Genomic DNA, 26386 nt, shown 5'->3' with positions numbered 1-26386 from the left:
GCCGCCGTGCCCGCGGCGGCTCTGACGTCACTTCCCCTCGCGCCGCACCGCTTCCGTGTTTGCGGCCTTCGCGCCTTTTCCCGCCGCGGCCCCGCCCCCATGGCGGGCCCCGGTACCGGCGGCGACCCTCCGACCTCTGACCCGGCACGGACCGGCCCCTGACCCCTGACCCCGCACGGACCGGCATCTGACCCCCCCCTCCGGTACGGATCGGCCTCGGACCCCTCACCGGCGGGAGCCCCGGGCCGCGGCCGAGCGGCTGTGCCCGTTTGGGAGCGGGGGAGACCCGGCTGGGAGGGTCCTGTGAGGGTCGCAGCCTGGGGGGGGGCTCTTGTGGCTTGGGGGGGCTCCCGGTGCCGCGGGGAGGGGATTCGTGCCAGACGGAGAGTGTTTGTTGGGGCCGTTGGTGCTGGGCATGACCAGGGGGCTGTGCAGGGCCTGGGTCCCTTTGGGAGAGGGCCCTGCGGGGATCCGGTGGCCGAGGTGCACTTTGTGGGGGCTTCAGGCGTCCTGCTCGGGGGGAGATCGTAGGAGAGGATGGTGCGGTCACCAGGATGGGTCTGGGGATGCCCTGGGTGGGAGGAGAGGGGGGCTGAGGGTGCTGGGGGGTAGGAAGGGTGCTGAGGGTCGCCAGGATGGGTTTGGGGGTGCCCTGGGTGGGAGGAAGGGGCGCCGAGGGGTGCAGCGTGCACAGGGAGGGTCAGACCCAGGCGCGGTTTGTATTTTGGGGGTGGAAGGATCATTTTCGGGGGGCCTGTTGTTTCTTGGGGTAACAGTGGTGGCCTGGCCGGACCCAGACCCTCAATAACCCCGGTTTGTTTTGCAGAGCCGGACCGGGCCGGATTCACATTCTCAATTCCCCGGTTTGTTTTGCAGACCCGCGGTCGCTCCCCCGGGGATGTTCTCGGAGCAGGCGGCCCCCACGGCGCAGGGGCTGCTGGCCCCCCCCTCGGGCCAGCCCCCCACCTTCCCCCGGGTGCCCGTGGCGGGGTACTCGGACCTGTCGCAGCCGTTCCGGCTGGGCGAGCGCAGCTTCTGCCGGCAGTACGCGCACGTGTACGCCGTGCGCCTGGCCGGCATGCGGCCCCTCCTGGAGCGCCGCGCCCGCAGCCGCTGGGGTGAGCAGCGGGGACGCACTGCCCGGGAGAGAGGGGAGCACTGCCCAGGGGAACGCGCTGCCCCGGGGAACGCGCTGCCCTGGGGAGAGGGGAGCACTGCCCTGGGGAACGCGCTGCCCTGGGGAACGCGCTGCCCGGGGGAGAGGGGAACGCACTGCCCGGGGGAGAGGGGAACGAACTGCCCGGGGGAACGCGCTGCCCCGGGGAACGCACTGCCCAGGGGAGAGGGGAACGCACTGCCCCGGGGGAGAGGGGAGCACTGCCCTGGGGAACGCGCTGCCCTGGGGAACGCGCTGCCCGGGGGAGAGGGGAAAGGCTGAGGAAAACACTGCCCCAGGAGAAAACACTGCCAGGGGAAAGGGGAAAACACTGCCCCAGGGAAAATACTGCCCCGGGGCAGGGAGACCACGATTGTCACGTCCCCCCACACGCTTTGGGGAGCAGGAGCTGAGTGTGAGGTTTGTCAGGGTGGGGCTGGGGGGCCCAGGCCAGGAAGTGGGGTGCAGGGGGGGTGAGAGGTGCTGGTTGTGCTGGGGGGGCTGTTTCCTATCCTGGGGGGTTGTGGTTCTGCGGGTGGGACCCTCGCTCAGAGTTTCCATCCGCAGGATGAAGCAACACTGCTGGGGCTCTGCCCCCCCTCCCCGGCCTGAGATCAAATTTCCTTCAGCTTTGCCCTTCTATGGCAAAAACCCCTTGAGTGGGAGTTTTTGGGCCAGCACAGTTCTTGTGCTCTCCCCAGCCCCGTGGGCTGTGTGGAGGCAAAGCCAGTGCTGGTCCCACTGTGGATGTCCCTCCTTGGTTGGGCTTTGCCAAGTGTGACAGGGTTTGTAAAGCTCCACCTCCCAGAGTCCTGGGATGGGACCAGATTTTGGGGTTTTGTCTCCCAGCAGGAAGTGCCTGCAGGCAGAAATCTGGAGAGCACAGCCCCCTCCCCCCAAACACACATTTTGGGGAGCTGGAGCCAAAAATAAGAAACTTCAACGGGATTGTTTTTGTTCTGACTCAGAGTGTTTGCATTCCTGGGCTCGGGAAGCCTTGTTTCCAGTGTGGGGTGCCAGCGATGGCAGCGGGGTGCTCTCCCTGGGACAAGAGTCACGTTCAGCAGCGCGTGATGAGCAAAGTGGGGTTTTGGGGAGGAGGAATGTCACCCAGAAAGGACGAGGAGCTGGGGCAGGCAGTGTTGTTTTGGGTGAGGAGACCAGAAGCAGGTTCCTCACTCTTCTGCAGGGCCTCAGGCCCAGGATGGACTTCACAGGCTGGGTTAAATGAGGAATGACAGTCCCACAGCCACATCCTGGATGGGAGGACACGCACTGGATGGGGCTGGAGCACCTCTGGGTCCCCAGTTTTGGGCTCACCTTGTGATGAGGGAGTTTTTTGCTCGTCTCCCAGCCTACATCCCCTGTGGATCCCTGCCTAAAGCCCAGGGCCCTGTCAGCATGCCAGGACCTTCTCTGGCAGTGATGGGGATCCTGAATTCCAGCAGGTATCTGGGGCAGAGGATCTGGCCCTGGCAGAGATCAGGTTTGGGGGTGCTGAGTGATCTCCTGTTGGGGTCGTCCCCAGGGTGGAGAGCGGGAGCAGCAGCCCCCCATGCCCAGGGTGCATCCTGGGCCCTTCCCGGGCAGAGCTGTTAGTGGGAGCTGAGCACAGCATGGTGACCCAGCTCCCCCCCCAGCACAGAGGAAATGCCTGCAGGCTTGCAGGCTCTGGAATGCTCCTCGGCCCCATCTGGCCCACACATGTCTGCTGGGCGCCGTGCCTCGAGGAGAGGAGGGGCAGGAGGCTCCCAACGTTCCCCAGCACCGGGGCCCTGCAGCTGCTCCCGCCAGCCCTGCCCCTGCCCGCCGCCACCCCAGGGCCACTGACCTGACCCCCGTGTCTCCACAGGGGATGACATTGCCCTGCGGAGGCTCTCGGAGCTGCAGGAGGGAGAGAAGTGCTGCGTGGTGGGGACGCTCTTCAAGGCCATGCAGCTCCAGCCCTCCATCCTGCAGGAGATCAGCGAGGAGGTAATGGGCTCACCCCCCTCTGCACAGCTCAGGGGCTGTGCCAGCACGCCTGAGAGCTCACCATGGCTTCCCCGTGCTTGTTGTAGCCAGGGAACTGGCAGAGATTTGAGCAGGATGGCCTGGCCCTGGATGCCACCTTGGTGCCACCTCTTGGTGTCAACGTGTGTGGACACCTTCCACTTGCCCAGGTTGCTCCAAGCCCTGTCCAACCTAGCCTTAGACACTTCCAGGGATTCAGGACATTCCTTCCCCATATCCAGTTTAAACCCACCCCCTGTCCATCTGTCCCCCCATCCACTTACCACCACTCTATCTCAGTGAGTGAAACCAGCCCCTCCAGGGGGTTCCAGCTCCAGGCCCCCCAGCTGGGGTGCTGGCTGTACTGGTGGTGGGGGGCTGGGGTTGGGGAGGGTCCCTGGGGGCTGCTGGTCCTTGCCGAGGCCACCAGAGCTGTCCCTGTGCCCTCGCAGCACAACCTGGTGCCTCAGCCCCCCCTGCCCAAGTACATCCAGCCCTGTGACGAGCTGATGCTGGAGGATGAGCTGCAGAGGATCAAGCTGGATGGAGCCATTGATGTGCAGAGGCTGGTGACAGGTGAGGGACAGCGTGGCTCTGGTGGCTCTGCAGGGGCTGGCTGGGGCTGAGTGCCTGCCTGCTGTGCCACAGGGACCATTGTGGCTGTGTATGGCCGTGAGGAAGAGGATGGCAGGTTCCTGGTGGAGGATCACTGCCTGGCCGACCTGCCGCCCCCGCTGCCCTGGAGCGGGCCCAGCTCCGACCGGTGAGGCAGCGGCAGCAGCAGCAGCAGCACTGGGGCTGGCCCTATCCCTGCTGCATCCCTGAGCCCCTTGTGCCAGGGGGGCTGCCAGGGGGGCTGGGCCCCCTGCCCCGGCTCTCTGAGCCCCTCGGTTTGGGAGTGTGGCACACTGAGCCTCTCCATCCGTGCAGGTTCGTGCTGCTGGCCTCGGGGCTGGGGCTGGGCAGCATGAGTGGGGAGGCCCTGCTGAGCACTCAGCTGCTGGTGGACGTGGTGACAGGCCAGCTGGGTGCAGAGGGCGAGCAGAGCTGCGCTGCCCACATCACCCGTGTCATCCTGGCCGGGAATCTGCTGAGCCAGAACACCCAGAGCCGGGACACCATCAACAAGGTACGGCAAGGAGGGGGCTGTGGCCTCATCTGGGGCACTGGGAGGGTGTGGGGAGGGGGCAGAGGGGGTGCAGGGCTGTCCCTCACTGTCTTCCTACTTACCCAGGCCAAGTACTTGACCAAGAAGACACAGGCTGCAAGTGTGGAGGCTGTGAAGATGCTGGATGAGATCCTGCTGCAGCTCTGTGTGAGTGCTAGGGGTTGGCCAGGAAGTCGGGTTCCTCTGGGGGAGGGAGCCTTGTTCCTGAGGTGGGGTAGCAGTCTGGGGTGCAGGGTGGCAGAACCCCCTTCCCCAGCACCCAGCTTCCCTTTGAGCACCCCACATGGGGAGGCAGCTCCAAATCCTTCTCCTGGGATCCTTGGTGGAGCCGAGCGGGGTGTCCTGGGGAAAAGGAGCAGCAGTGACACCAGGGCTCTGCCCTGAGCCCCCTTGGAGGGAGGTTTGATCCCACTCTGCCCACAGACCTCCGTGCCCGTGGACGTGATGCCCGGCGAGTTTGACCCCACCAACTACACGCTGCCACAGCAGCCCCTGCACCGCTGCATGCTGCCCCTGGCCAGTGCCTACGCCACGCTGCGCCTCGTCACCAACCCCTACCAGGCCAGCCTGGACGGGGTCAGGTAAGCAAACCTGCCAGCTCTGCTGGCTCTCAGTGCCGTGGGACCGAGGGACACGTCCCGGCACACCCAGCATCTAAAGCTCCCCCCCCTCCTCCATAATGTAGGTTTTTAGGGACATCGGGACAGAACATCAGTGATATCTTCAAGTACAGCAGCATGGATGACTACCTGGAGATCCTGGAGTGGACACTGCTGGCAGGACACATCAGCCCCACAGCCCCAGACACCCTGGGTATGGTGAGGGCTGGGGGGTTGTTGAGTGAGGGGGCTTTGCCAGGGGCTGCCCCCTAATTCCCATCTTCCCCAGGCTGTTACCCGTTCTACAAATCCGACCCGTTTATCCTCACCGAGTGCCCTCACGTCTACTTCTGTGGCAACGCGCCCCGCTTCCAGTCCAAGCTGCTCCAAGGTGGGTCTCACAGCACCCCCAGACCCTCCTAGGGCTGCCGGGGGGCTCTTCTGCCTGACACCCACCTGTGCTTGCAGGGAAGGAGGGGCAGCGGGTGCTGCTGGTGATGGTGCCGGACTTCAGCGCCACACAGACCGCCTGCCTCGTCAACCTGCGCGACCTCAGCTGCCAGCCCATCACCTTCTCCAGCTTCGGGGCTGACGCTGAGGACGGGGACATGGAAGTTGGACACTGACCACAGGGAGGGCACAGACTGCACAAGCCCCCACCGCTCAAGGGCTCCTGGCACCCACTGTCGTTCTCTGTTGTCTGGGAGGGGCAACAGAGCTGGGGAAGCACTGGAGGGACCAGATGTTCATATCAATATAACTTGATTTATTTGTGTAACAAAAACTGTATGGAGGGGAGAAAGGCTGTGCCCGCCTCCATGGGCCCTGCCCAGGAGAGCAGTACCACCCTGCCACCCCACTGGGACACGGGCAGTGGGCTGGCACTGCCCAGCTCCGAGGGATGGGGTAGCATGTCCCTGACAGCAGCCAGCTGTTGGCAACAATGCCTGCAGTCCTTGGAAGCAGCGAGGTGAGGGGCTGGAGCCCACCTGGAGCAGCTGCCTGGGCTCAGGGAAGGTGTTGGAAGCGGATGCCAAAGCGTCCGACCGTGGCTTGGAGCAGTGAGGGGTCACTGCAGTGTCCCTAGTCCCCAAAGTTGATGGTGTAGGTCTCGGCTGTGGTGAGGGGCTGCGCCGTGCCCGTGTGCAGCTCCCAGCCCTCCATCTCTGTCACCAGCTCGGTGACCACCTCTGTCTCGGTGTCCGTCTCCCAGGTGCCGGCAGTGGGTGGCTCCTGGCTCCAGGGCATGTAGGCCGTGCTGCTGAAGGGGAAGGGCAGGGCGGTGCTGGGGGGGCCCGTGGGGCTGCCGGTGGTGGTGGTGGTGGCGTTGAGGCGCCGCAGCCGCAGCTGCTCCCGCAGCCGCATGCGGTGCCGCAGGCGCAGCCGCAGGCGCAGCCGCTCGCGGGGCGTCATGGGCCGGCCCGGCACCACGCGGCGGATCGGCCGGTTCCCGTTCATGGCCATGATCTCCCGGATGCGCTTCCAGTTGGAGCGGGACAGGACGAAGTTGCACTGGGTGGCCCCGATGTCGTAGAGGACATGGCAGGTCTTGACGCTGGGGTTGTAGCCCTCGGCCCGCGCCGACACGCGGTACTCGCCCGGGTTCAGGATGCGCCAGTAGTCCCCGCCGCTGGCTGCAATTGGGGGGCAGCGGGTGGGCTGGGGGTGCCACGGTGCTGCCAGCGCCCTGCCAGCTCCTCACAGCACCTACCTGTCCTGACATTGTGGTTGATGCCCCCCACCACAATGGTGGCGTTGGCAATGGGCTCTCCCTGCTGGTCTGTCACCACGCCCTTGATTCCCCGGTGGGTCTGAGTGAGGGAGAGGGATGAGTGGGACTGCGTGGGACATCTGGGGCAGCTGTGGTCATGCCCCACTACACACCTGCTCCATGAAGGTGAGCAGAGACTCCTTGTTGTTCTCCCACTCCTGCTGCAGCTCGCTCTCATGTGGGAACTTGTCACAGCCCAGGTAAACGGAGAGCTCCAGGCAGTTGGTGTGCAGGTAGCTGAAGTCATTCATACCTGCAAGAGCACAGACACACCCGCCCAGCCCCTCGCTCACCTGCCAGTGGCCGGGTTGGGGGCAGCCAGGCCCCTGTCCCCAACTCACTGCCAGCCCGGGGCCGCCACTTGGCGCCCTGCACGATGCCCATGGCGTCGGTGACGTCCTGCGCGTGGCAGCCCCCGCGGAAGGTCTCGGCCATGCTCAGGTGTGCCGAGGCGTAGGAGATGGCGAGCCAGCGGAACACGGCGTGGTCGGGGGTCTCCTGCAGCTCAGGCCGCTCGTCCTCGTAGTCCAGCGGGCGGGGGGCAGCTGCGGGTGTCGGGGGGCTGGGCCGGGCCGTGTCGAAGGGGAAGGACACCAGCTTCTCCCCGCCCTGCAGGTTGGCTCCCAGCACGAAGGGGTTCTTGTCCATCCATGCCATGACAGCCCGTGTCTCCACTGCCACCTGTGAGGCAGGCACGGGGCATGAGGTGTCACCCCCTGCCGCCCTGTCCCCGCCCCTGTGCCCTGTGCCGCACTCACCGCCGCGTCCTCGGACAGGTAGTGCTCCGGGATGGGGATGTGGTGGTTGGGGAACTGGTGGGGCACCAGCCGCCTCTCCTCGGCTGCCCACAGCGCCGAGGCCAGGTCGGGGAAATTCTCAAAGAGGTCAAAGCCCTCCTCTGTCCAGTGACCCAGTGCCCAGTTGCCCAGTTCGGAGCCCTGCGGGCAGCCCAGGACACTGGTGAGTCCAGGAGGGCTGTGTGCCACCACCTGTGTCCCATCCCACTGCTCCAGGTCCCATCCCCTTCCCTGACACATCTCAGGTGCCCAGCCTGGAGCCCTGCAGCCAGCCCAGGGCAGTGGTGTGCCATGAGGGCTGCATCCTACTGCTTTGCCATCCCATCCCATCCCATTCCATCCCATCCCACTGCTCCACAGCCACCCAGCCCACCCCAGCACCCCAAATCCTCCCCTGCTGCTCCCCTGCCCCATCCCACTGCCCCATGGCCCCCTCACCGCCTCGTGGGCCAGCTCGTAGCCGTCGGGGTTGAGGGAGGGGACGAGGTGGATGCGGGTGTCGCTGACCAGGCCCCGCACGCGGGGATTCCCGTCCTGGTACTCCTTGCACAGGAACTGCATCAGCAGCAGCAGCAGCTCCCGGCCCAGCGCCTCGTTGCCGTGCAGCCCCGCCGTGTAGCGGAACTCGGGCTCACCTGGAGGGGCCCAGCAGGGTCAGCAAACACCCGGCACCGTGGCTGGGGGCCCCGGTCCCTCACACCTCCCTCACCCGTCTCGTGCTCGCCCGGGTTGTCAGAGATCTCCATGGCATAGATCTTCAGCCCCCGTGAGCTCTTGCCAATGTTGTAGATGCGGGTGATGGTGGGACACTCCTCATTCACCACCTTCATCAGCTGCAGGGTGGGGAGACATGGGGCAGTGCTTGGGGGAACGAGCCCACACCCTGCAGAGAATCCCACGCCCATGGAGGGTCCCACCCTATGAAGATGCTCACCACCATGGAAGTGCCCACAACCACAGAGAATGCCGTGCCCCAAAGATGTGCCAACTCCTCATGGAGGATCCCACCACCATGGGTGTCCCATCCCCTACAGAGGATCCCAGCCCCCAGCAGTGCCTACCTGCCTCATGTCCTTGTAGGAGTGGTGTCGGAAGTCCAGGTTGTCCGTGGAGGTCACCTCGTTCTGCTGGCTGTAGTAGCTGCTGACAGCTGTGGAGGGGACAGGGACAGAGCAGCGGGGGATGGCTGCAGAGGTCCCACCCCCGTGGCCCCCAGGCTGCTTTGGGGTGACTGTTACCCGAGAGGGGACAGCCCAGGACCTCGAGGCGCAGGCAGAGGCTCCCGTTCCAGCGCTGGGGGTAGATGCGGATGTAGCGGGCCACCATGGGCTCGGGGAACTCGCTCAGCACCGGCGTGTCCTTGTCCACATTGCCATAAAACATCTGCCAGGAGGGAGAGATGTACCCCAGAGGGTCTCTCCCCATGTTTGCCCCGCCACCCACCCAGAACAGTCCCCACCATCTCCTCGTAGCCGTTGCTGTACATCACCCAGTGCTGGCTGTCGTTGCTGAAGCCCACGTAGAAGCTGGTGACAAAGTCATCGCTGTGGGAGGACAGGGACAGGTTGGGACGGGGGTCCCCGCGCTGCTGCCCCCCCCAGGTCCCCGGCTGCAGCCCCAGGTGGCCGTACTGGATCTGGGAGTCGCGGCCCTGGGTGATGACCCCGGTGAACAGCGTGATGCGGCGCGTGTCCACCTCCAGCCAGTGCGCGCGGCTGTCGTCCTCCGCGCACCACGCGCCGTCGAAGAAATCCTCCTCGTTGGGGCCCGCCTGGGGAGAGGGAGGGGGCGTGGGCAGGGGGGTGTCACTGTGACCATGGGGTGGGCACTGGGGGTGACCCTCACCTGCATGTTGAGGCGGCCGCGCTGGGCGCCCAGCCCGTGGCGCAGCATGGACGAGGCCAGGATCTGGTCGTCCTCGATGCGGTGGGACTCCAGCCCGATTGGGGGACACCCTGGGGACAGCAGGGGGTGAGGGGCTCATCCCCCCCAGCAGGGTGTCCCTGTCACCCCAGCAATGGGGACGCTCACTTTTCTTCTCTGCTGGAGGGGCCCATTCCTCCTCATCTGGATCCCACTTCTTTCCTCCTGGTTTTTTGGGTTTTCCTGGCAAAGGAGAAGGCACAGTGAGGGGGCAGGGACGGGGACAGGTGTGAGGGGACAGGAATGGGGGACTGGCACTCACCTTTGGGTGTGAGGGGACAGGAATGGGGGTTAGCACCCACCTTTGCGGTCCTGGCCCTTCTCCTCTGCCCAGCGCTCCTCCTCCTCCTCCTCCTCTTTCTTGGGCTTCGCTGTTGGGGAGGTTACACGAGTCCCAGGGACATGCCACCCACCCCAGGGATGTGCCACCACCCCTGAAGACATGACACCCACCCTGGCGAGGAGACATCCACCCCAGGGAGGTGACACTCACCACGCAGGTGTCTCACTTGTCTCAGGGACATGCCACCGACCATGGGACACGTGACCCACCCTGGTGACGTGCCACCTGCCCTGGCGATGTGCCACCCACCGTGGGGATTTGACACCCACCATGGGGACGGAACCCAGCCCAGGGACATGCCACCCTCCCTGTGGCTCTGCCATTGACCCTGGGACCCACATGTCCCCCCCTCCACCCCTCTCACAGGCTCTGATTTTCTCCTCGTCCGTCTCCATCCCGTCCTCCTTGTCCGGGTGCTCGTGGGGCTTGGTGGGGGGGGGCAGCCCGTAGGACCCTGGGGGGCACAGGGGGGGCTGGGCAGCCTTCTGGAGACGGGGGGCAGGGATGGGGGTGTTGGGGCTCCCCGTCCCTCCCCGTTCACTCACAGTCGTCGTAGTCCGGGGGCTCGAAGCCCTCGCCGTAGTCGCCCTCGGTCACGGGGCCGGGCAGGGGGGGCGGCGGGAGGGGCTGCGGGGGGGGGCGCGGGGGGGGCTCCTCGGGCTCTGCTGGGAGGGGGGAGAGGGGCTGTGCTGGAGATGGGGAGGCAGCGAGGGCCCCAGAGGAGCCCCATGTCCCTGCAGGGCTCCCTCTGTGTCCCCACAGGGTCCCCATGTCCCTGCAGGGCTCCCTCTGTGTCCCCACAGGGTCCCCATGTCCCTGCAGGGTTCTCTGTGTCCCTACAGGACCCCTCTATGTCCCCACAGGACCCCCGTGCCACCAAGAGACCCTCACACCCCTACAGGGTCCCTGCACCCCTTACACTGTCCCCACATCCACCCCAGCTCCAGCTGCCCCAAAGTTCTGCTTCCCTGGGTTCCCGAGGCTGGGGACTGTCCCCAATGTCACCCAAGGCTGGGGACCGTCCCCAGGGCCACCCTGAGGGGTGCCAGCCCCGTGCCCCCCCTCCCACGTACGTGTCTCCTCGGGCTGGGGCCACACCCGCTCGGGTCTCCTCCTGCCCGGGGGCTTGGGGGGCTTCTGCTGCCGCCGGATGAACTCGACTGGGGACACAGAGGGTGGCACTGGAGTGTGCTGAGAGCAGGGGGACGAGCCCAGTGCCCTCAGTGCCCCTGGCGCCAGCCCAGCTCCCTACAGTCCTCGTAGTCCTCCCGCTCCAGCTGCTCGTTGTAGTCCAGGGTGGGGGGCTCCGGCTCCTCGGGGACCTCTGGGGAGAAGGGACACAGAGGGTGAGGCAGGGGACAGCAGGGAGGTGGCACCTGAGAACGGGAGGGAAGCCCCGAGTGGAGGGAGGTGGCCCTGGGGCTCACAGGGGATGGCACTGGGTGCAGGGAGATGGTGCTGGGATAAAGGAAGGTGACACAGGGGTGCAGGAAGGTGGCATTTGGGGACAGGGAGGTGGCCCGTGTTGCAGGGGCATGGCCCTGGGGAGATGGGATGTGACATTGGGGTGCAGGAAGGTGGCACTTGGTGACAGGGAAGGAGTCCCAACACAAGGAGATAGCCCCAGTGTGCAGAGTGGTGGCCCTGGCCTGCAGAGGAGTGTCCCCAGGACACAGGGTGGTGGCCCTGGGGCTGGGCACTCACCTGGCTCAGGGCTCCAGTCCTCCCGGCCCGGCCCCCAGCGCTTCTCTGGGGGCTCCTCCAGTTCTGCTGGGGACAGGGACAGAGTGAGGGGCTGGCACGGCCTCCCCAGGCCCTGTCCTGGCCCCCCAGCCCCACAGTGGGAAGGAAAGTGGGGGGACAGAGGGGAAACCCAGGGGGACAGAGCCCGGCCAGCTGTGGGCTGCTGCCAGGATGTGGGTGAAGCTCTGCTGGGCTGAGACCCCCAACCCTACCAGGGGCGAGATGGGTGCCCCAAAAACTCACCTCGGACACCTCCATCCTCCTCCTCCTCCTCCTCCTTGTGAGAAGGCTCCAGGAACTCGGGTATCTCTCCATCCTCCTTGCCCTGCGAGGGCTGTTGGATAGTGGGGGGGCTCGGTGCCACTGGTGGCTTCTTGCCAGAGGGTTTAGTGGCCTTGGGTGGCTTCTCCTTGGGCTTTTTGGAGCCTTTTGGGGGCTTTTCAGAGCCTTTTGGGGGCTTTTCGGAGCCTTTTGGGGTTTTTTCTGAGCCCTTTGAGGTTTTTTCTGAGCCTTTTGGGTTTTTTTCTGAGCTTTTTGCTGGGTTTTCTGAGCCTTTTGGTGGCTTCTCCTTGGGTTTCTTGGGGGGTTTGTTCTTGCCCCGCTCCTTGTCCTTGTCCTTGTCCTTTTTGGGGCCCCGGGGTCTCTCCTTGGGTTTCTTGGGGGGCTTTTCCTTCTTCCCCTTCCTGGGTTTCTCCGGCTCCGGCAGCGACCCCGGAGCGCCTGCGGGGACAGGAGGGGGAGCGGCGGCCGAGCGGGGTGAGCGGGGCGGGCCCGGCCCGGGGGAGCCCCGTCCCGTTCCCGGGATCCCGGTGCCCATCACTCACCCGTGCCGGTGCCGGTGCCGGTGCTGAGGTCGGTGCCGAAGCCCAGCTCGGTATCGTCCCCGTCCCGGTCCCGGTCCCCGCCGTCCCCGGGTGCGAGGAAGCCCCGCAGGAACTCCTCGATCTCGGCGTCGGTGAGCGCGGGGGGCCCCGGGGCCGCTCCCGGTGCCGGTACCGGCAGCAGCGGCAGCAGCGCGGCCGTCAGCAGCAGGCAGGAGCGGGGCGGCCCCGCCGGGACCATCGCGCCGCGCACCGGCCCCGGTACCGGAGAGCCCCGAGAGCCCCGCGAGGGCGGGCGGGGGGCGGCGCTCGGCCGGGGGCGGGACCCGCTCGGCACCGGCGCTGAACGGGACCGGGATGGCACCGGACGGGACGGGCACCGACACCGGGACTGGCACCGGGACTGCCGGGAGCCCGCACGGATCCCGCGCTGGCACCGGCACTGAACGGGACCGGGACTGTCGGGAACCCGCAACGGCACCGGGACTGGCAGCGGGACTGGGACCGGCACCGGGATCAGCACCGGGACTGCCCGGGACCGGTACCGAGCCCACACCGGCGACGTGCGGGGCCCGGCTCGCGGGAGCTGACGCTGCATCAGCGCTCACACGGCCTGGGGACCGGCAGGACACCGGTGCCACCAGCCCGGCCCCACGGGCCGTGAAAGGGCCGGGCCCCGGGGCTGGCATCGGCACCGTGGGCACTTGGCACTGCCTGTAGGCCTGTGCCCCCAAACCCCCGTGTCCCTGTACCCCCATACACGGCACTGCCTGTAGGCCTGTGCCCCCAAACCCCCGTGTCCCTGTACCCAGCACCCCCTGTGCTCCCAAACCCGGCACCAGCTGTGCCCCCGTGCCCCCATACCCACATACACAGCAGTGCCTGGCGTCTGTGCCTCCAAACCCCTGTGCCCCTAAACTCGGCACCCCCTGCACCCCCTGTACACACACAGAACATGAGATCCCACACACAGATCACACATGGGATCACATACACACACACGTGGGATCACATACACACACACACAACATGAGATCCCACACGCAGGTCACACATGGGATCACATACACACACACAGAACATGAGATCCCACACACAGGCCATACACTGCACATGGGATCTCGCCCCACACGGGTGACACAGGGCCCAGGGGCCCGGCGCACCCTGGCAGTGCCCGGGGCTCCCTCTGCACACACATGACACACGCGTGACCGCCCCGCCGGCAGGGCTGGGGCTCAGGCCGGGCTGGGCGCTCCCCGGTGGTGCCCGGGGGTGTCGCGGGTGTCCCCCCCCGTGCCGGCCCCGCAGGCTCCCCGGGCCCCGCTGGTGGCAGGGCCACGTGGCAGCTCGGCCCCGCCGCATGCACGGGCCCCCCCGGCCGTGACTCACTGCCCAGCAACGCCGGGCCCCCCCTGCACCTCCCCAGTGAGTCCCAAACCCCTGCACTCCTCCCCAGTCCCCAGCAGGAGCCTGATGCACCCATCACCAAAGAAAAGCCCTTTTATTGACGCTGGGGAGGGCCCGGGGGCAGCAGGGAGGAGAAGGAGCTGGGGAGGGACTCAGAGAAGCCACCATGGCCCCCAGCACCTGCAGAGCGGGGGCTGAGCTGGGACCCCCCAAGCCTTTCTCTCCTTTTGTTCCTAAAGTGACAGCAGGGCAGGAAACTCCAAAGGGAGGGGCTGGGCTGGGCTTTTCCTTGTTCACAGTGAGCTTGGGGTGCGGAGGGGGTCCCACGCGCCTGGCCAGGCTGGAGGGGAGGTTTTTCACTCCCAGTTCAAATCCCAGAGCAGGTTTGGGGTGAGGGAACAGGGGGAGAGCAGGGAGGAGAACACAGGATGATCACACATGGTGAGCTCAGGGTGCTGCTGGGGAGCAGGGCCAGGATTCACCGCTCCTGCTCATGTCAGACCCTGCAGGACCCCAGAATTACTCCGATGAGCTTCTCCAATGAAATGAGCTTGGGGAAGGCCAGTGTGGCAGGTCCAAGGTCTCGGGGAGGGAGGCAGGGAGGGAGCACAGGGGGGAGGTAATTTTTTAATTTGTTCCCTGAAAATTCCCGTGAGGGATTTGTCACACCCCAGAGCCGAGGGAGGAGGGCTCAGGGTGGGATGGGACCCTTCCTCCCCCCACCCAAGGGCAGCTGGGGGCGACAGGGGGCAGCTCCACTGCCGAGGGACTGGGGAATGGCACTTCACTGAGAGAGAGAGAGAGAGAGAGAGAAATAAAGAAGAAAAAGCCACGTGTCGCTGGAAGAGCCAGGCAGGAGCTGGGTGGGCTCGGGGTCTGGAGCAGCCCCGGGGGTCTCGGGCCCCCCAGCAGGCCCCCAGCAGCCCCCTACTCGATCAGCTCCACGTAGTTGGCGGGGAACATCCCAAAGTGGCCGTCGGGGCCGAAGCCGCGCCACCAGCCCTCGTCGATCATCTCGATGTTGGTGATGATGTTCTCGGGGTCAAAGGAGATCTCGGTGTCATCAGCTGCAAGGGGACACAGGGGCCAGTGGAGTCAGAGCACCTGAGCCACCCCAGCCCCGGGGTCCCAGGGATGTGGAGCTGCCCCGGGGCTGGAGCCCCTCTGGGAGAGCTGGGAATGTTCCCCTGGGGCAGGGAAAGCTCCAGGGAGACCCTCCCAGGGCCTGGAGGGGCTCCAAGAGCGCTGGAGAGGGACTGGGGACAAGGGCAGCAGTGGCTCAGAGGGCCTCACCAGCTTGGTAGTCATAGAGTGCCCGGGCACAGAGCCCCTTCCCCGCCAGGTCCGGGGGCTCCTGGTACTCCACTCTGTAGCCGTACTTGGCATCGTCGGCTTGCTCCTTCAGGAGGGAGAGGAGAGCAGGGATCAGCAGCAGGGGAGAGAACAGGAGTGCCCAGCAACGTCCATCAGCCCCCCCAGGCCTGGGGAGCTGGGGCTGGAGGGCCTGGGTGCCCTCTGGAGTAAAACCTGGGCTCCAGGGAAGCTGTGCCACGGGAGCAAAGCAGCTCTGAGCCCAAGAGCCAAGGTGGCCACGGGGCTCAACACCATCCCTGCCCCTTGGGATCTCACCCCAGTGGAAACACCAGGGGCAGAAAACCCCACAGGATCCCTGCTGCAGACAGAGGCTCATCCCCCAACAGACAAGCTCCAGCTTCTGAAACCTTTCTGCCAGAGCCTGAGCTGGCTGAGGTTTGCTTTCCCCAGGAAAGGCCGAGGGGAGCACTGAGCCCATCTCCTCTGGGATCCTTTGGAACCTGCTGGACACCCCCTGACAAGCTCCAGAACAAGAAAACGCTTGGAATGCTGATGGTTTGGGGAGCACGGAACAAACCAGAGGGGCAGCACAGCACAACCCCAGGAGGAGCCCCTGGAGTGCACCAGGAGCAGCTGGGATGGCCCAGAGGGGCAGGGAAGCAGGAGAAAGGAGGCTGAGATGAATCCTGTCCCCACACTGGCTCTGGGAAGTGGCACTGACAGCAGCTGGAGCAGCCCTGGGGTGCAGGGGGTGCCAGGGACTCAGCACCAGTGGCTCAACTGGGAGCACTGGGAAGGGACACAGCAGCACCCTCTGCCACACAGGCACACCCTGAGCACCCCTGAGCTCTGGGGTTCCACCATCTCCAGTGATTTCAGCTCAGATTTCAGTTCCAGCCCACCCCAGGGATGGGACAAGCCACACTCCCCCCACCCAGACCGGGGCCCCCAGACTCACCTGGGGGGGCTCCTCGTAGATGGCCGAGGGCTCGGGGGGCTCCTCGTACAGGTTCTCCTCCCCGTGGGAGCCCGGCACACCAGAGTTGTACCCAGAGTCTCGTCCTGAGGAGGAACCAGGGCTCGGTCACCGGGGCCAGCCCCTGTCCCTTCCCCTGCCTGGGGTCCCCGGACCCCTGCCCAGCCAGGGATGGAGCGAGGAGGGGTCTGGGGAGCAGCGGAGAGGACAAAGGACAGATCCACCCCGGCGGGGGAGGGATAAACGGGCTCAGGATGCATCATTGCCATGGAGGGAGGGGCCGGAGCAGAGCCTGGCCAAGAGCAGCATCTAGTGGCGACAGTGGCCTGGGGACAGCGGGCCGGAGCCCAGCACGGCCCCGCTGGGGAGCTGGGGGCTCTCTGAGACCCCAGCCCAGCCCCACCAACCTGTGCCTCTGTGATCTGGGGACAGGGCCAGCCCTCAGTGCCACCCGCAGCACACGGGGAGAGCTCTGGGCACAGCCAGCCCTGCCCTGGAACCAATTCCTGCTCAGAGCAGTGGGCAGTGCCAGGGCAGGGACACCCTGGTGCCAGGGCAGGGACACCTCAGTGCCAGGGCAGGGACACCCTGGTGCCAGGGCAGGGACACTCCCGGTGCCAGGGCAGGGACACCCCCGGTGCCAGGGCAGGGACACCCCAGTGCCAGGGCAGGGACACCCCGGTGCCAGGGCAGGGACACCCCCGGTGCCAGGGCAGGGACACCCCCGGTGCCAGGGCAGGGACACCCCAGTGCCAGGGCAGGGACACCCCCGGTGCCTGCCCCAGGTGCTCCAAACCCCAGTGCCCAGCCTGGCCTTGGCACCCTCAGCTGAGGACAGGCAGGAACCATCCTCATCCTCAGCACCACCCTCAGCCCTGGCTGCAGGCAGAGCCCAAACGGGATCTCCAAGCAGTGCCCAAATTTGTGAGAAATGCAGTGGGAAGAGGAGGGGGAAAGCCCTGGGGAGAGCAGGGAGCCAAGCACCAACCTGCTGCAGGGCCTGGGGAGGCCGGGGGGGACCCCCAGGCATTCCTGCTGGGGGAGGCAGGGCTGGGGTCCAGCTCCTTCTGCAGGAACGGGCTGCTCAGCTTGCCTGAGGGGAGAGCAGGGGCTGCTCAGGGAGGGACCCCCAGACTGCCTGGCACCCACAGAGAGGGGAAGGGGCTGCTCAGGGGCTCCCAGCCCCCTCGGCACCCCCACGCTGCTGCCTCACCCTCCCAAGCAGGATTTTCCAGCTCCAACCCTGGCTGTGGGAAACAGGTTTGGCAACTGGTTGCAGCAGGAGCCAAGGGGAAATTTAAAAATTAAATGAATGAATGAATAAATTTATTTTTGGGGAGGAGGGAGAGCTGGAGCCTCTGGCTCTCCGTGGTGGCTCTGGGAGCACATGGAAGGCCACAGACACCAGACTGGGAGGGGATGATGCAAACTGGTTTCTGCCAGTGCATTTCCTGTGGCAGGAGGTAACTGGGCTGCTATCTCCTCATCTCCACATCCAAACCAACAAAAAGCTGAGCAGAATTCCTAGACCAGCCCTACCAGCACCAGGACTCCTGCCTACCCTTATCTCTAATCAACTCCAGGGCATTTATCTGCCTTTCCTCCATGAAACACCTCAAAGTCATGATCAAAAAGGCATTTTCAACCATCAAAACCATCAAAAAAGACACTTTCCCAGCGTGGCATCCTCTCCTCTCCCACCCAGGGCGTGCCTGCCCAAGGAACAGGATCCCTGCTCCTGTCACCAAGTGAAAGTGATTGTTCTGATCAATTCAAGGTGCTTTGGAGGGGGCTGGGCTGAGGAGGAGGTGTCACGAGTCACAGCCACTTCCTCAGCTCTGCCCTGCAAACTTCCTGATTTCTGTCTCAGAGATCAGATCAGGCCCTGCTGACAGCACCAGGCTCTGCCTGGCTGGGGCAGTGCAAAAATCTGGGTGAAATTTCATTCAGTGGGGATAGATTGCAATAATGATGGTTTCCTGATGTTAATTGAACATCACTAGATTGAACCCTAATTAAAAAAAAAATAAAAACAACAAACTTCAAGGCTCAGAAGGGGAATCGGAGTTTGGAAATCTGATCTGTCTTTGTGATCAAAACTTGGCTGGGGCTGGACGCAGCCCAGCAGAGAACAGCAGTGGCCCCTCAATATCGCTGTGCCACTGGGACCCCTCCTCGAGCAGAGGGACCCGGGGGGGCCTGGGACTGCCCCCAGCCCCTTGCAGTGTCCCCAGCCCCTTGCAGTGTCCCCAGCCCCTTGCAGTGTCCCCTGGCTGTGTCCCCAGCCCCTGCCCTGTCCCCAGCCCCTTGCAGTGTCCCAGGCCATACCTGGCTGTGCTGGCAGCCCCGTGTCCCCCGGCCCCGCTCTCTCCCTCTGTTTGAAGATGTCTCGGGGGTTCACGGCTCTCTGTGCGATCAGCGTGGCCGCCTCCTGCCCAGGGAGGGGGGCCCGGGGTCAGTCAGGGCTCAGGAACACGGGGCAGGCCCCAGAGAGCCCCCCCTGCCCCAGGGACAGGGCAGTTCCTCACCTGGGCTTTCTCCACCGACTGGCTCCTCCTGACGCCCCGGCTGCGCGCCTCATCCTCCTCGGCGCGCTCCTTCTGCACAGGGCATGGGGACAGGGACAGGGCTGGGGACACAGCCAGCCCCGCCAGAGCCTCCTGCCCCCCTCGGGCCCTCCTGCCCCCCTCGGGCCCTCCTGCCCCCCATCCAGCCCTCCTGCCCCCCCTCGGGCCCCAGGGAGCTGCACTGCGGGGAGGAGGAGGAGGAGGAGGAACCCTGGGTCTGCGAGGAAGATGTGGGCATTCTGGGCTTGGTGCCACGGGGCCAGGGAATGATTTTGGGTGGGAAAAGCCCTGCGAGCAGAGCCCCGGTGCTCCCCAGCACTGCCACAGCCACCACTGCCCCGTGTCCCAGGTGCCACATCCCCACAGCCGTGACATCCCCCAGGGACGGGGACTCTGCCCTGGGCAGCTGTGCCAGGGCTGCTCAGCCCTTCCCATGAAGGAATTCCCCCAATACCCAACTTAAACCCCCCCTGTGAAACCTGGGGGGCCGTTTCCACTCGCCCTGTGCCCTCCACCCTGGGCAAACCCCGCCTGGGCCAGCACAGAGCTCACCCACTGCTGCTGCTCCCTGTCCCTGCTCTCAGCCTCCTGCTGCTGCTGGAGCCTCCTGTGGGGACAAATGGGTTAAAAAGGAGCATTTGAGACCTCGCCCCACCACCCCAGCCCCAGGAATAGCCCGTGCAGGCCACCTCTCAGCACTGGGAGCATTCCAGGGAAATCTCCTCCTTGGGGACAGGGACATGAGAAACTTATACGGGAGCTGGGTGGGTTTCCCTGGAGTCATCCTCTGGGGCTGGAGCTCCCCGGAGCTCTGACACCCCAAAAACAGGGCCATGGGTGCCAGGCAAGAGTTTGGGGAGCAAAACCAGGAGAGTCCTGGGGGGGATCCATGGGCAGGGAGGCTCAGGGTGATGCTGGAGCAGCCAGGGAGATGCTCCCTGCACAGCTGCATCAGGATCCCCTCAAATCTGTCCCCTTAAAGGAGATTTCCGGCAGGAATCCCAGCATGGGAAACGCACAGGATATATATACCTAGCTAAAACTAACAGTGAGGTTAGACTAAGTCTTTTGTCCTTGGGTGTGTGTGGCAGCCATCTTGACATCTTCAGTGTCATGCTTTTTATAAGCTACAAGAACATAAAATTTGGTGGTGGGTGACTGGTTGATGATTTATCATCATGGTTTGTATTTTTGTTTGGGTTTTTTTTGGGGGGGGCGTTAGTTCTGGGGTTAATTCTATGTTTGTTTGGGGGTGGTTGTGGAGTGAGGATGACAGCTGGTCATTGTTTTTGATACCAGGAAATACAGAGGAGGGTTAATTGAAAGTGTATTGATGACAAATTATTTGGATAAAGTAGGGATATATGGTTTAACTATTTGACAAAAAAAAATTTTAAATGTCAAGATAAAAAAAATGGATGCGTAAAATGGAATTTAAATACTAGTTCCTAGTAAATGATAAAACCAGCACACCCTGGGCACCCTGGAGGGCAGGGCAGGCTCTGATTCTGCTTCCTACTAGCGTAAGGAAGGCTACTGCAATTAATATTGGATTGGCATAGGAGAGGGCTATGATGAGGTTGATTAAGAGAGGGTAGTTAGTCATGGAGACAGTTTGGGTTAAGCTAGGGAGAGGATTTGAACCTCTGAGTTAAAGGACTTAAGCCTTTTGCATTTTCCGAGCTCTGCCACGCTTGCTGGCCCTTTTCTCGGACCTGGTGCGGTGTGATGGCCTTTTGTAATTCAGTTGTTTTCATTGCTTAAGGCGAAGGCTTGCCTGTGGTGCTGGCCTCACTTTTCCTATCCTTTCGCACTGGGAAGAGCTCATCACAGACAGAAACCGGCCCGGCTCGCCCCGGTGTGAACCCGACCCCCGCTCACTTGTGCTCCTCGATCTCGCTGGCCCGGGCCTGGCAGAGCCGCTCCCGCCCCGCCGCCTCCCGCAGCTCCCGCTGCCGCCGCTCCTGCTCCAGGCGCTGCCGCTCCTGCTCCGCGCGCCGCCGCTCCTCCTGCCGCCGCTCCTGCTCGTCCTTCTGCGGGCACGGGACACGGGCGGAGCGTGGGATGCGGGCACTCGGGGATGCGCTGGGCGCACGGGGATGCGGGCGCACCGGGATGCGGGGCACTCGGGGATGCAGGCACACGGGGATGCGCTGGGCGCACGGGGATGCGGGGCACACAGGGATGCGCTGGGCGCAACAGGGCTGGGGGATGCGGGCACACGGGGCTGGGGGACACTGGGCTCACAGGGGTGGGGGCTGCGGGCACACGGGGCTGGGGGATGCGCTGGGCACACGGGGCTGGGGGCTGCGGGCACACGGGGCTGGGGGACACTGGGCTCACAGGGGTGAGGGTCCCGCTGCCAGAGTCCCCCGGCCCTCTGCACCCCGGGGCACAGGGCAGGTCTGGGGGACACGGTGGGTCCCAGGGGCACAGGGCACATCCCAGGGTACACGCTGGACCCCAAGGACATGGCACATCCCAGGGACACACAGCACATCCCTAGGGGGACACACAGCACGAGCCTGGGGACACACGGTGGGTCCCAAGGCACACAGCAGGTCCTGGGGCCCGTGGTGGATCCCGGGGGGCACAGTGGATCCAAGGGACACAGCATATCCCAGGACACACAGCAGGTCCTGGGACTAGTGGTGGATCCCAGGGCACTTCTCCAGCCGGAAAGCTCACACGTTATTGTTTAACCCCATAAAACCCCAAGGTGCAAGGAAGGAAGCAGGAAGCAGCCCTGCAGAGCCAAAGCCCAGTCTCCCCACCCAGCTGGGGTTTGCTGGGAGCTGGGATTCAGCCCAGAGCCAGGCCCAGGTGAGACACAGGAGCTGGAGCAGCACCTGCAGCCCCTGCTCTGGGAGCACCCAGGGCAGCAGCTCTGCCCTTCCCTGGGCCCTGGTCCCAGGCAGGACTAGAACAAGACTGGAGAGCAGCCTCCAGCTAACCCAGACAGCCTGTGCTCCGAGGCTCACGTTCACCCACCTCTGCTTTGGCCCAGAAATTGTCCTTATTGACCCTCTTGATCTCAGACATGGCGTTTGTCTTCTGGTACACAGAGCCCTGAGCAGACACAGAGAAAGCACCTTTCTGGTACCTTTTGTGACAAACCAGCCCAGTCTGGGACCTCCCTGAGAATTCCTATAACCTGATGCTTTGTTTAAAGGAGGGCTGGGTGAGGCCAGCCATGTGCACGTGGCCAAAGACGGGGAATTGCTGGCCCTGGCACAGGTGGCTCCTCCATCCCTGGAGTGTCCCAGGCCAGGGTGGATGGGGCTTGGAGCACCTTGGGACGGTGGGAGGTGTCCCTGCCCCTGGCAGGGTGGCACTGGATGGACTGGAACCCCTTCAGGTGCTGGAAGGGGCCCCAAGCTCCCCCTGGACCCTTTTATTCCCCATGCTGACCATCCCACAGAGGGGTCAATGCCCAGGGTGCCCCTTCCACCGTGGGATCAAAGTGGTCCCCAGAAGCCCCCCCTGCCCCAGCTCACCACGGGGGCCTGGGGCCCTGAGTCCTGGAACTTGCTGCTCTCCTTGTGGAAGCTGTAGTTGGCCCCCGAGGCCTTGGCCACCTTCTCCATGATGAGCTCGGGCTCCACGTCCTCCTCTGCCCGGGCGTTGACGGTGACGTGAGCCCCCTGAGCAGGAGGGGCCAGCGGGGGCTCAGGGCTCGCCCTGGGAGCCCCCAGACCCAGCAGCTGCCCCGGAGCTCCTGCCCAGGGCAGGGAAAAGGAGGAGACACCCAGGGGCATCATCTGGGCAAGGGGCTCTACAGGAAAACGTCCCTGAGGGTGGTATGGGGGCAGAGGGTCCCTCCCCTCCAAAACATTCACTGGGGGGGGCAGAGCAGGCTCAGACCTTCAGGAAGTTGGCCACAGTGCTGACGTGGTTGGCGCAGGCTCCTTTCCTCACGTCATTGACACCTTCACCTGTCTGCAGGAGACACCAGCAGCTCACCTGAGCCCCTCCCCAGCCCACCTGAGCCCCCCAAGGCACTGCAAGGGGCTCTGAGATGCCCCAGAGCTGTCTCCTCTCCAGGCTGGGCACCCCAGCAGTCCCCAGGGCTGTCCCCACTCACCCAGGGCTGTCCCAGCCATCCCCAGGCCTGTCCCAGGCCTGTCCCCAGGGCTGTCCCCACTCACCCAGGCCTGTCCCCAGGTCTGTCCCAGGTCTGTCCCAGCTGTCCCCACTCACCCAGTTGACCAGGACGTATTTGGGCAGCCCCGAGTTGGGATCCCGGACGCGGCAGAAGCCGTACATCACCTTCCCGCTGTTGAGCTCCTCCACCATCTCCTCCAGGCCCCCCTCTGCCCCGGGAGGGAGCACAGGGGTGAGCCCAGCCCGCTCTGAGCCTGGGGGAGCAGCCAGAGCCCCCCCAGAGCCCTCCCAGCCCTGCTCCTTGCAAGTTTCCCCCTGAACTGTGGGGCTGCCCCCAGCCCGGGCTGGCTCTGAGAACACAAAACCTGAGCATTCCCCACCCAGCCCCAGCAGCCTTCATCACCCCGTTCCTCTTCCTCAGGCCTCCCCAAACCCACCAGGGGTTTGAGATCCTGGACCCCAGCCCCATGAGGGCGAAGGGGAAGGAGCTGCTCAGAGCCTTGATCCATCAGGAGCTCGGTGAGAGCAGGCAGCTCCAGCTTTGCCCACAAAACCACGCTCAGGAACACCCCAGGGAGGGGGAATGGGGCTGGGGGGTGCTGGAGGAACTGGCTGGGCCTTGTTCCTGCTCTGCAAGATGGGAAGTAGAGGAGGAACCAAAAGGGTGGCACGGGGCAGGTCCTGCTGGAGCAGCACTGTGGAAGGGGCTAACGGGGAGCTTGTTAGCTAAAGGAGTGAGAAGGAGCTGAAAAGCAAGAAGAAGCTGATAAAAAGCTCTTTCTAAGGCTGTAAACTAAAAAGACTGAGAGAAGTGAAGAATTGAAAAAAAGATAAAAAACTTTGCAGCCAGACAAAGTATTTTTACAAAGTTAGTTGAAGTCACTGTAACTTTTCACTAATAGTGTTATGTTGACTTATTGTGGCCAATAGTTAGAGTAGAAAAAGCATAAACAATTGGAGAGTGTATAAAAGGTCAGCCATGTTCAATAATGAAGAGTTGCCACCTGAAACTGCTTTGTAGTCTCTGCTTTGTGTCGTGACCACCTCGACAGCCACACACCATGGGGAAAGTGCTGCCCCAGCACCTCCCTCCCTGTCACACCCACCTGGAGTGGTCCCAGAGCTGCTCTGGGGATTTGGGAGTGAATCCCAGAGGGAAAATCCCACTCAGGGCTCAGGCAGGGACAATGGGAAGGGAACGGATCGCTCCCACTACACCAACAAACCACCAGGAAAGGAGGAAAGCCACCAAAAATGCACAGTCTCATCCCAAAACCATCCCCCAGAGCACAGCTCCTCTGTGCCGGGCTGCGTGAGCCCTGGAGAGTGGGAGAGGAGCCACTGGTCCTTATCAGCCCTGGCAGGAACAGGGAGCCCAGCACAGCTCACGCTGCTCTGCAGAACCACCCGGATCGTTTCCTCCTGCTCATTAAATATTCACGGCTTGCCTCTAAATTTGGCTCCAAACCCGGCAGGGAAGTTGGGGGCTGGAAGCCTGAAGCTGGTTGGGTGAGGGAATGCTGGGAGGAGCTTGGGGCACACCCTCTGCAGCTCCCCAAAACTCCCCAAAAACCCCCAAAAACCCCATTTGGGACCCAACAAGAGCCTGCCTCAACAAAACTCCCCAGCACCAAACCCCTGGGCTCCACCAGACCCAGGAACTTCCACAGGCTGGGAAAAGCTCTTGGAAACTGGGGGAGAAGCTGGGGAGGGATGAGAGGATGCAAATCCCAGCCTGGACGTGCTGCTGCTGCTTCCTGGAGGCTTCAGCTCCCCAGGCAGGGGTGTCTGGGTGGGAATCAGCAGCCGGACGCAAAACGAACGGACAAGAATGGCAGGAAGGAGGGAACTGGGCACGAGGGGCTGTGGGAGCACTGAGCAGGGAGCCCTGGCTGCCCAAATCCGGGATTTAAACACCCCAGGGGTACAAGGAGCAGCCAGGATCCAAACCTGGGATCCTCTGGAAAGGAGGAAAAGGACAGGGAAGGGGAAGCAGAGCTGGCAGAGAGGCTCTGCTCCGAGTTCCTCGCTCCAAATCCCCCCAGACACAGCCCCCAGCCCCCAAGGGCACCCCCAAAACCCCCTCGGGGACTAAAACCCCCCAAATCTCAGGAAGGTGCAGGGAGGTGAGCCCGGGAAGCCCCCAGACCCCTGAAACAGGGGGATGGTACCCCAAATCCTCACCTCCAGAGCCGGCCACTCGCAGGTCATTGCTGTTGCCTTCATAGGTGAACAGAGCCCTAAAATTAAGGCAGAAATGGGATTTTTAGGCAGCACAGTGCTCATCTGGGGTGTTCTCACAGCCCTGGTACATTCTGAAGTGCAGAGACCCCCAGGGACCCCCTGATCCACCCAGGGACCCCCTGATCCCCCCGGGGATCCCCTGATGCCCCCCAGAGACCCCCAGCTCCTCCAGGGACCCCCTGATGCCCCCACAACCCCTCTCACCCACCCCATATCCCCCCACATCCCCCCGCCCATTGTCCCCTGCCGCCCCCCAGCCCAGGGACCCCCTGATGCCCCCAGGGATCCCCTGTTCCCCCCCCTCCCCGGGCCCATCCCCGGTTCGCTCCCATCCCCCATCCCCTCCCCATCCCCCACCCCGGCACCCCCATTCCCCCCTCGCCCCCTCCCCATCCATCCCCCTCCATCCCCTCCCTGGCCGCCCCCGGGGCCGCCCCCGGTGCCGCCGGTCCCGCACCAGTCGGTTCGGCTGCCAGCGGCCACCACGCTCCCGTAGGCCTCCTGCAGCGCCCGCCCGTTCTTGGCCAGGTTCAGCGCCATGGCCGCGCCCGCTCCGCCCGCCGGTGATACCGGGACCGCCCCCGGGACCGCCCCAAAGAACGGCCCCGCCCCGCCCCGCCGGTGATACCGGGACCGCCCCCGGGACCGCCCCCAGGGCCCGCCCTGCCGGTACTGCCGGGACCGCCCCCGGTACCGCCCTGCCGGTGATACCGGCACCGCCCCCGGCACCGCCCCACGGCACGGCACCGCCCCGCCGGAGCTACCGGTACCGCCCCCGGTAATAACGCTACCGCCCCCAGGCACGGCACCGCCCCACCGGTAATACCGGCACCGCCCCCGGTACGACTCCGCCCCGCTCCTGGCACGGCCCCGCCCCGCCCCGCCCATGTCCCCGCCCCCGGGTCTCCCCGGTGATGCCGACCCCGCCCCGGAAGCGCTCGGCCCCGCCCCGGACAACCACACCCCGTTAAGCCACGCCCACAAGACGCTACGCCATGCCCACCACTTGCTAGACCACGCCCCTGATAGAGAGAGCGCCCCTCAAATAGCGGAGCGCGCCCCCCAAAATAACGGACCCCCGCCGAAAAGGAGACCCCCCAAAATCAGAGAGCCCGATAGGGAGACCCCCCAAAATAACAGACCCCCGCCGAAAAGGAGACCCCCCAAAATCAGAGAGCCCGATAGGGAGACCCCCCCCAAAATAACCGATCCAGACAGGGAGAGCCCCCCCAAATAACAGACCCCGACATGAGGACCCCCCCCTCCGAGCAGACAGACGCAGCCCCCGGGGCAGAAATTCGCCATTTCCGAGGATTTCCCTCATTTCCCACCTTGGGGGGGGCACATCGGGGGGCGCCTCGGAGCCTGCAGCTTCTCAGTTTAGCCCAAATCATCAAAATTGTGCCTCGCACTGCCCCGGGGTGATGGCCCTCCCGAAGGGGTGTTCTGGGGGGGCTCTGG

General features: G+C 64.4%; 3 protein-coding genes across 6 annotated transcripts; 1 reads left to right on the top strand and 2 right to left on the bottom strand.

Annotated features, from left to right (window-relative positions):
• The first annotated feature begins 14 nt into the window (after nt 1-14).
• Nucleotides 15-5699, top strand: POLD2 (DNA polymerase delta 2, accessory subunit). The gene is made up of 11 exons (XM_054650755.2): nt 15-203; nt 877-1118; nt 3009-3130; nt 3601-3724; nt 3797-3911; nt 4079-4277; nt 4383-4463; nt 4740-4897; nt 5002-5129; nt 5205-5306; nt 5384-5699. Exons 2-11 carry the CDS (start codon nt 899-901, stop codon nt 5539-5541), a joined length of 1407 nt encoding a protein of 468 aa, XP_054506730.2. The 5' UTR covers nt 15-203; nt 877-898; the 3' UTR covers nt 5542-5699.
• On the bottom strand, nt 5661-12610 carry AEBP1 (AE binding protein 1). 3 transcript variants are annotated; one of them, XM_054650744.2, is made up of 21 exons: nt 12317-12610; nt 11736-12212; nt 11454-11519; nt 11002-11073; nt 10823-10909; nt 10295-10414; nt 10114-10203; nt 9709-9777; nt 9515-9589; nt 9329-9438; nt 9115-9254; nt 8943-9027; nt 8722-8866; nt 8545-8633; nt 8193-8316; nt 7922-8118; nt 7445-7624; nt 7028-7367; nt 6800-6939; nt 6627-6726; nt 5661-6549 (listed from the first exon to the last, which is right to left on the bottom strand). In XM_054650744.2, exons 1-21 carry the CDS (start codon nt 12552-12554, stop codon nt 5999-6001), a joined length of 3495 nt encoding a protein of 1164 aa, XP_054506719.2. In that variant the 5' UTR covers nt 12555-12610; the 3' UTR covers nt 5661-5998. The 3 variants fall into 3 exon arrangements, with proteins under 3 accessions (XP_054506719.2, XP_077047795.1, XP_077047794.1); XM_077191680.1 differs by having other exon boundaries at nt 10295-10411; XM_077191679.1 differs by having other exon boundaries at nt 11454-11516.
• Nucleotides 12611-13795: 1185 nt separating this feature from the next.
• DBNL (drebrin like) lies at nt 13796-25534 on the bottom strand. 2 transcript variants are annotated; one of them, XM_054650758.2, is made up of 14 exons: nt 25383-25534; nt 24866-24921; nt 22778-22890; nt 22442-22516; nt 22075-22221; nt 21569-21646; nt 20459-20610; nt 19130-19184; nt 18539-18610; nt 18339-18441; nt 16999-17103; nt 15993-16096; nt 15014-15119; nt 13796-14787 (listed from the first exon to the last, which is right to left on the bottom strand). In XM_054650758.2, the coding sequence occupies exons 1-14, from the start codon at nt 25463-25465 to the stop codon at nt 14648-14650; spliced, it is 1389 nt and encodes a 462-aa protein (XP_054506733.2). In that variant the 5' UTR covers nt 25466-25534; the 3' UTR covers nt 13796-14647. The 2 variants fall into 2 exon arrangements, with proteins under 2 accessions (XP_054506733.2, XP_054506734.2); XM_054650759.2 differs by lacking the exon at nt 16999-17103.
• Between the last annotated feature and the right edge of the window lie 852 nt (nt 25535-26386).

The sequence above is a fragment of the Agelaius phoeniceus genome, chromosome 30 (genome assembly GCF_051311805.1).
Source record: "Agelaius phoeniceus isolate bAgePho1 chromosome 30, bAgePho1.hap1, whole genome shotgun sequence".
Lineage (NCBI taxonomy): Eukaryota > Metazoa > Chordata > Aves > Passeriformes > Icteridae > Agelaius > Agelaius phoeniceus.
The sequence above is the reverse complement of the archived record's forward strand: the minus strand, read 5'-3'. Positions and strand labels throughout refer to the sequence as shown.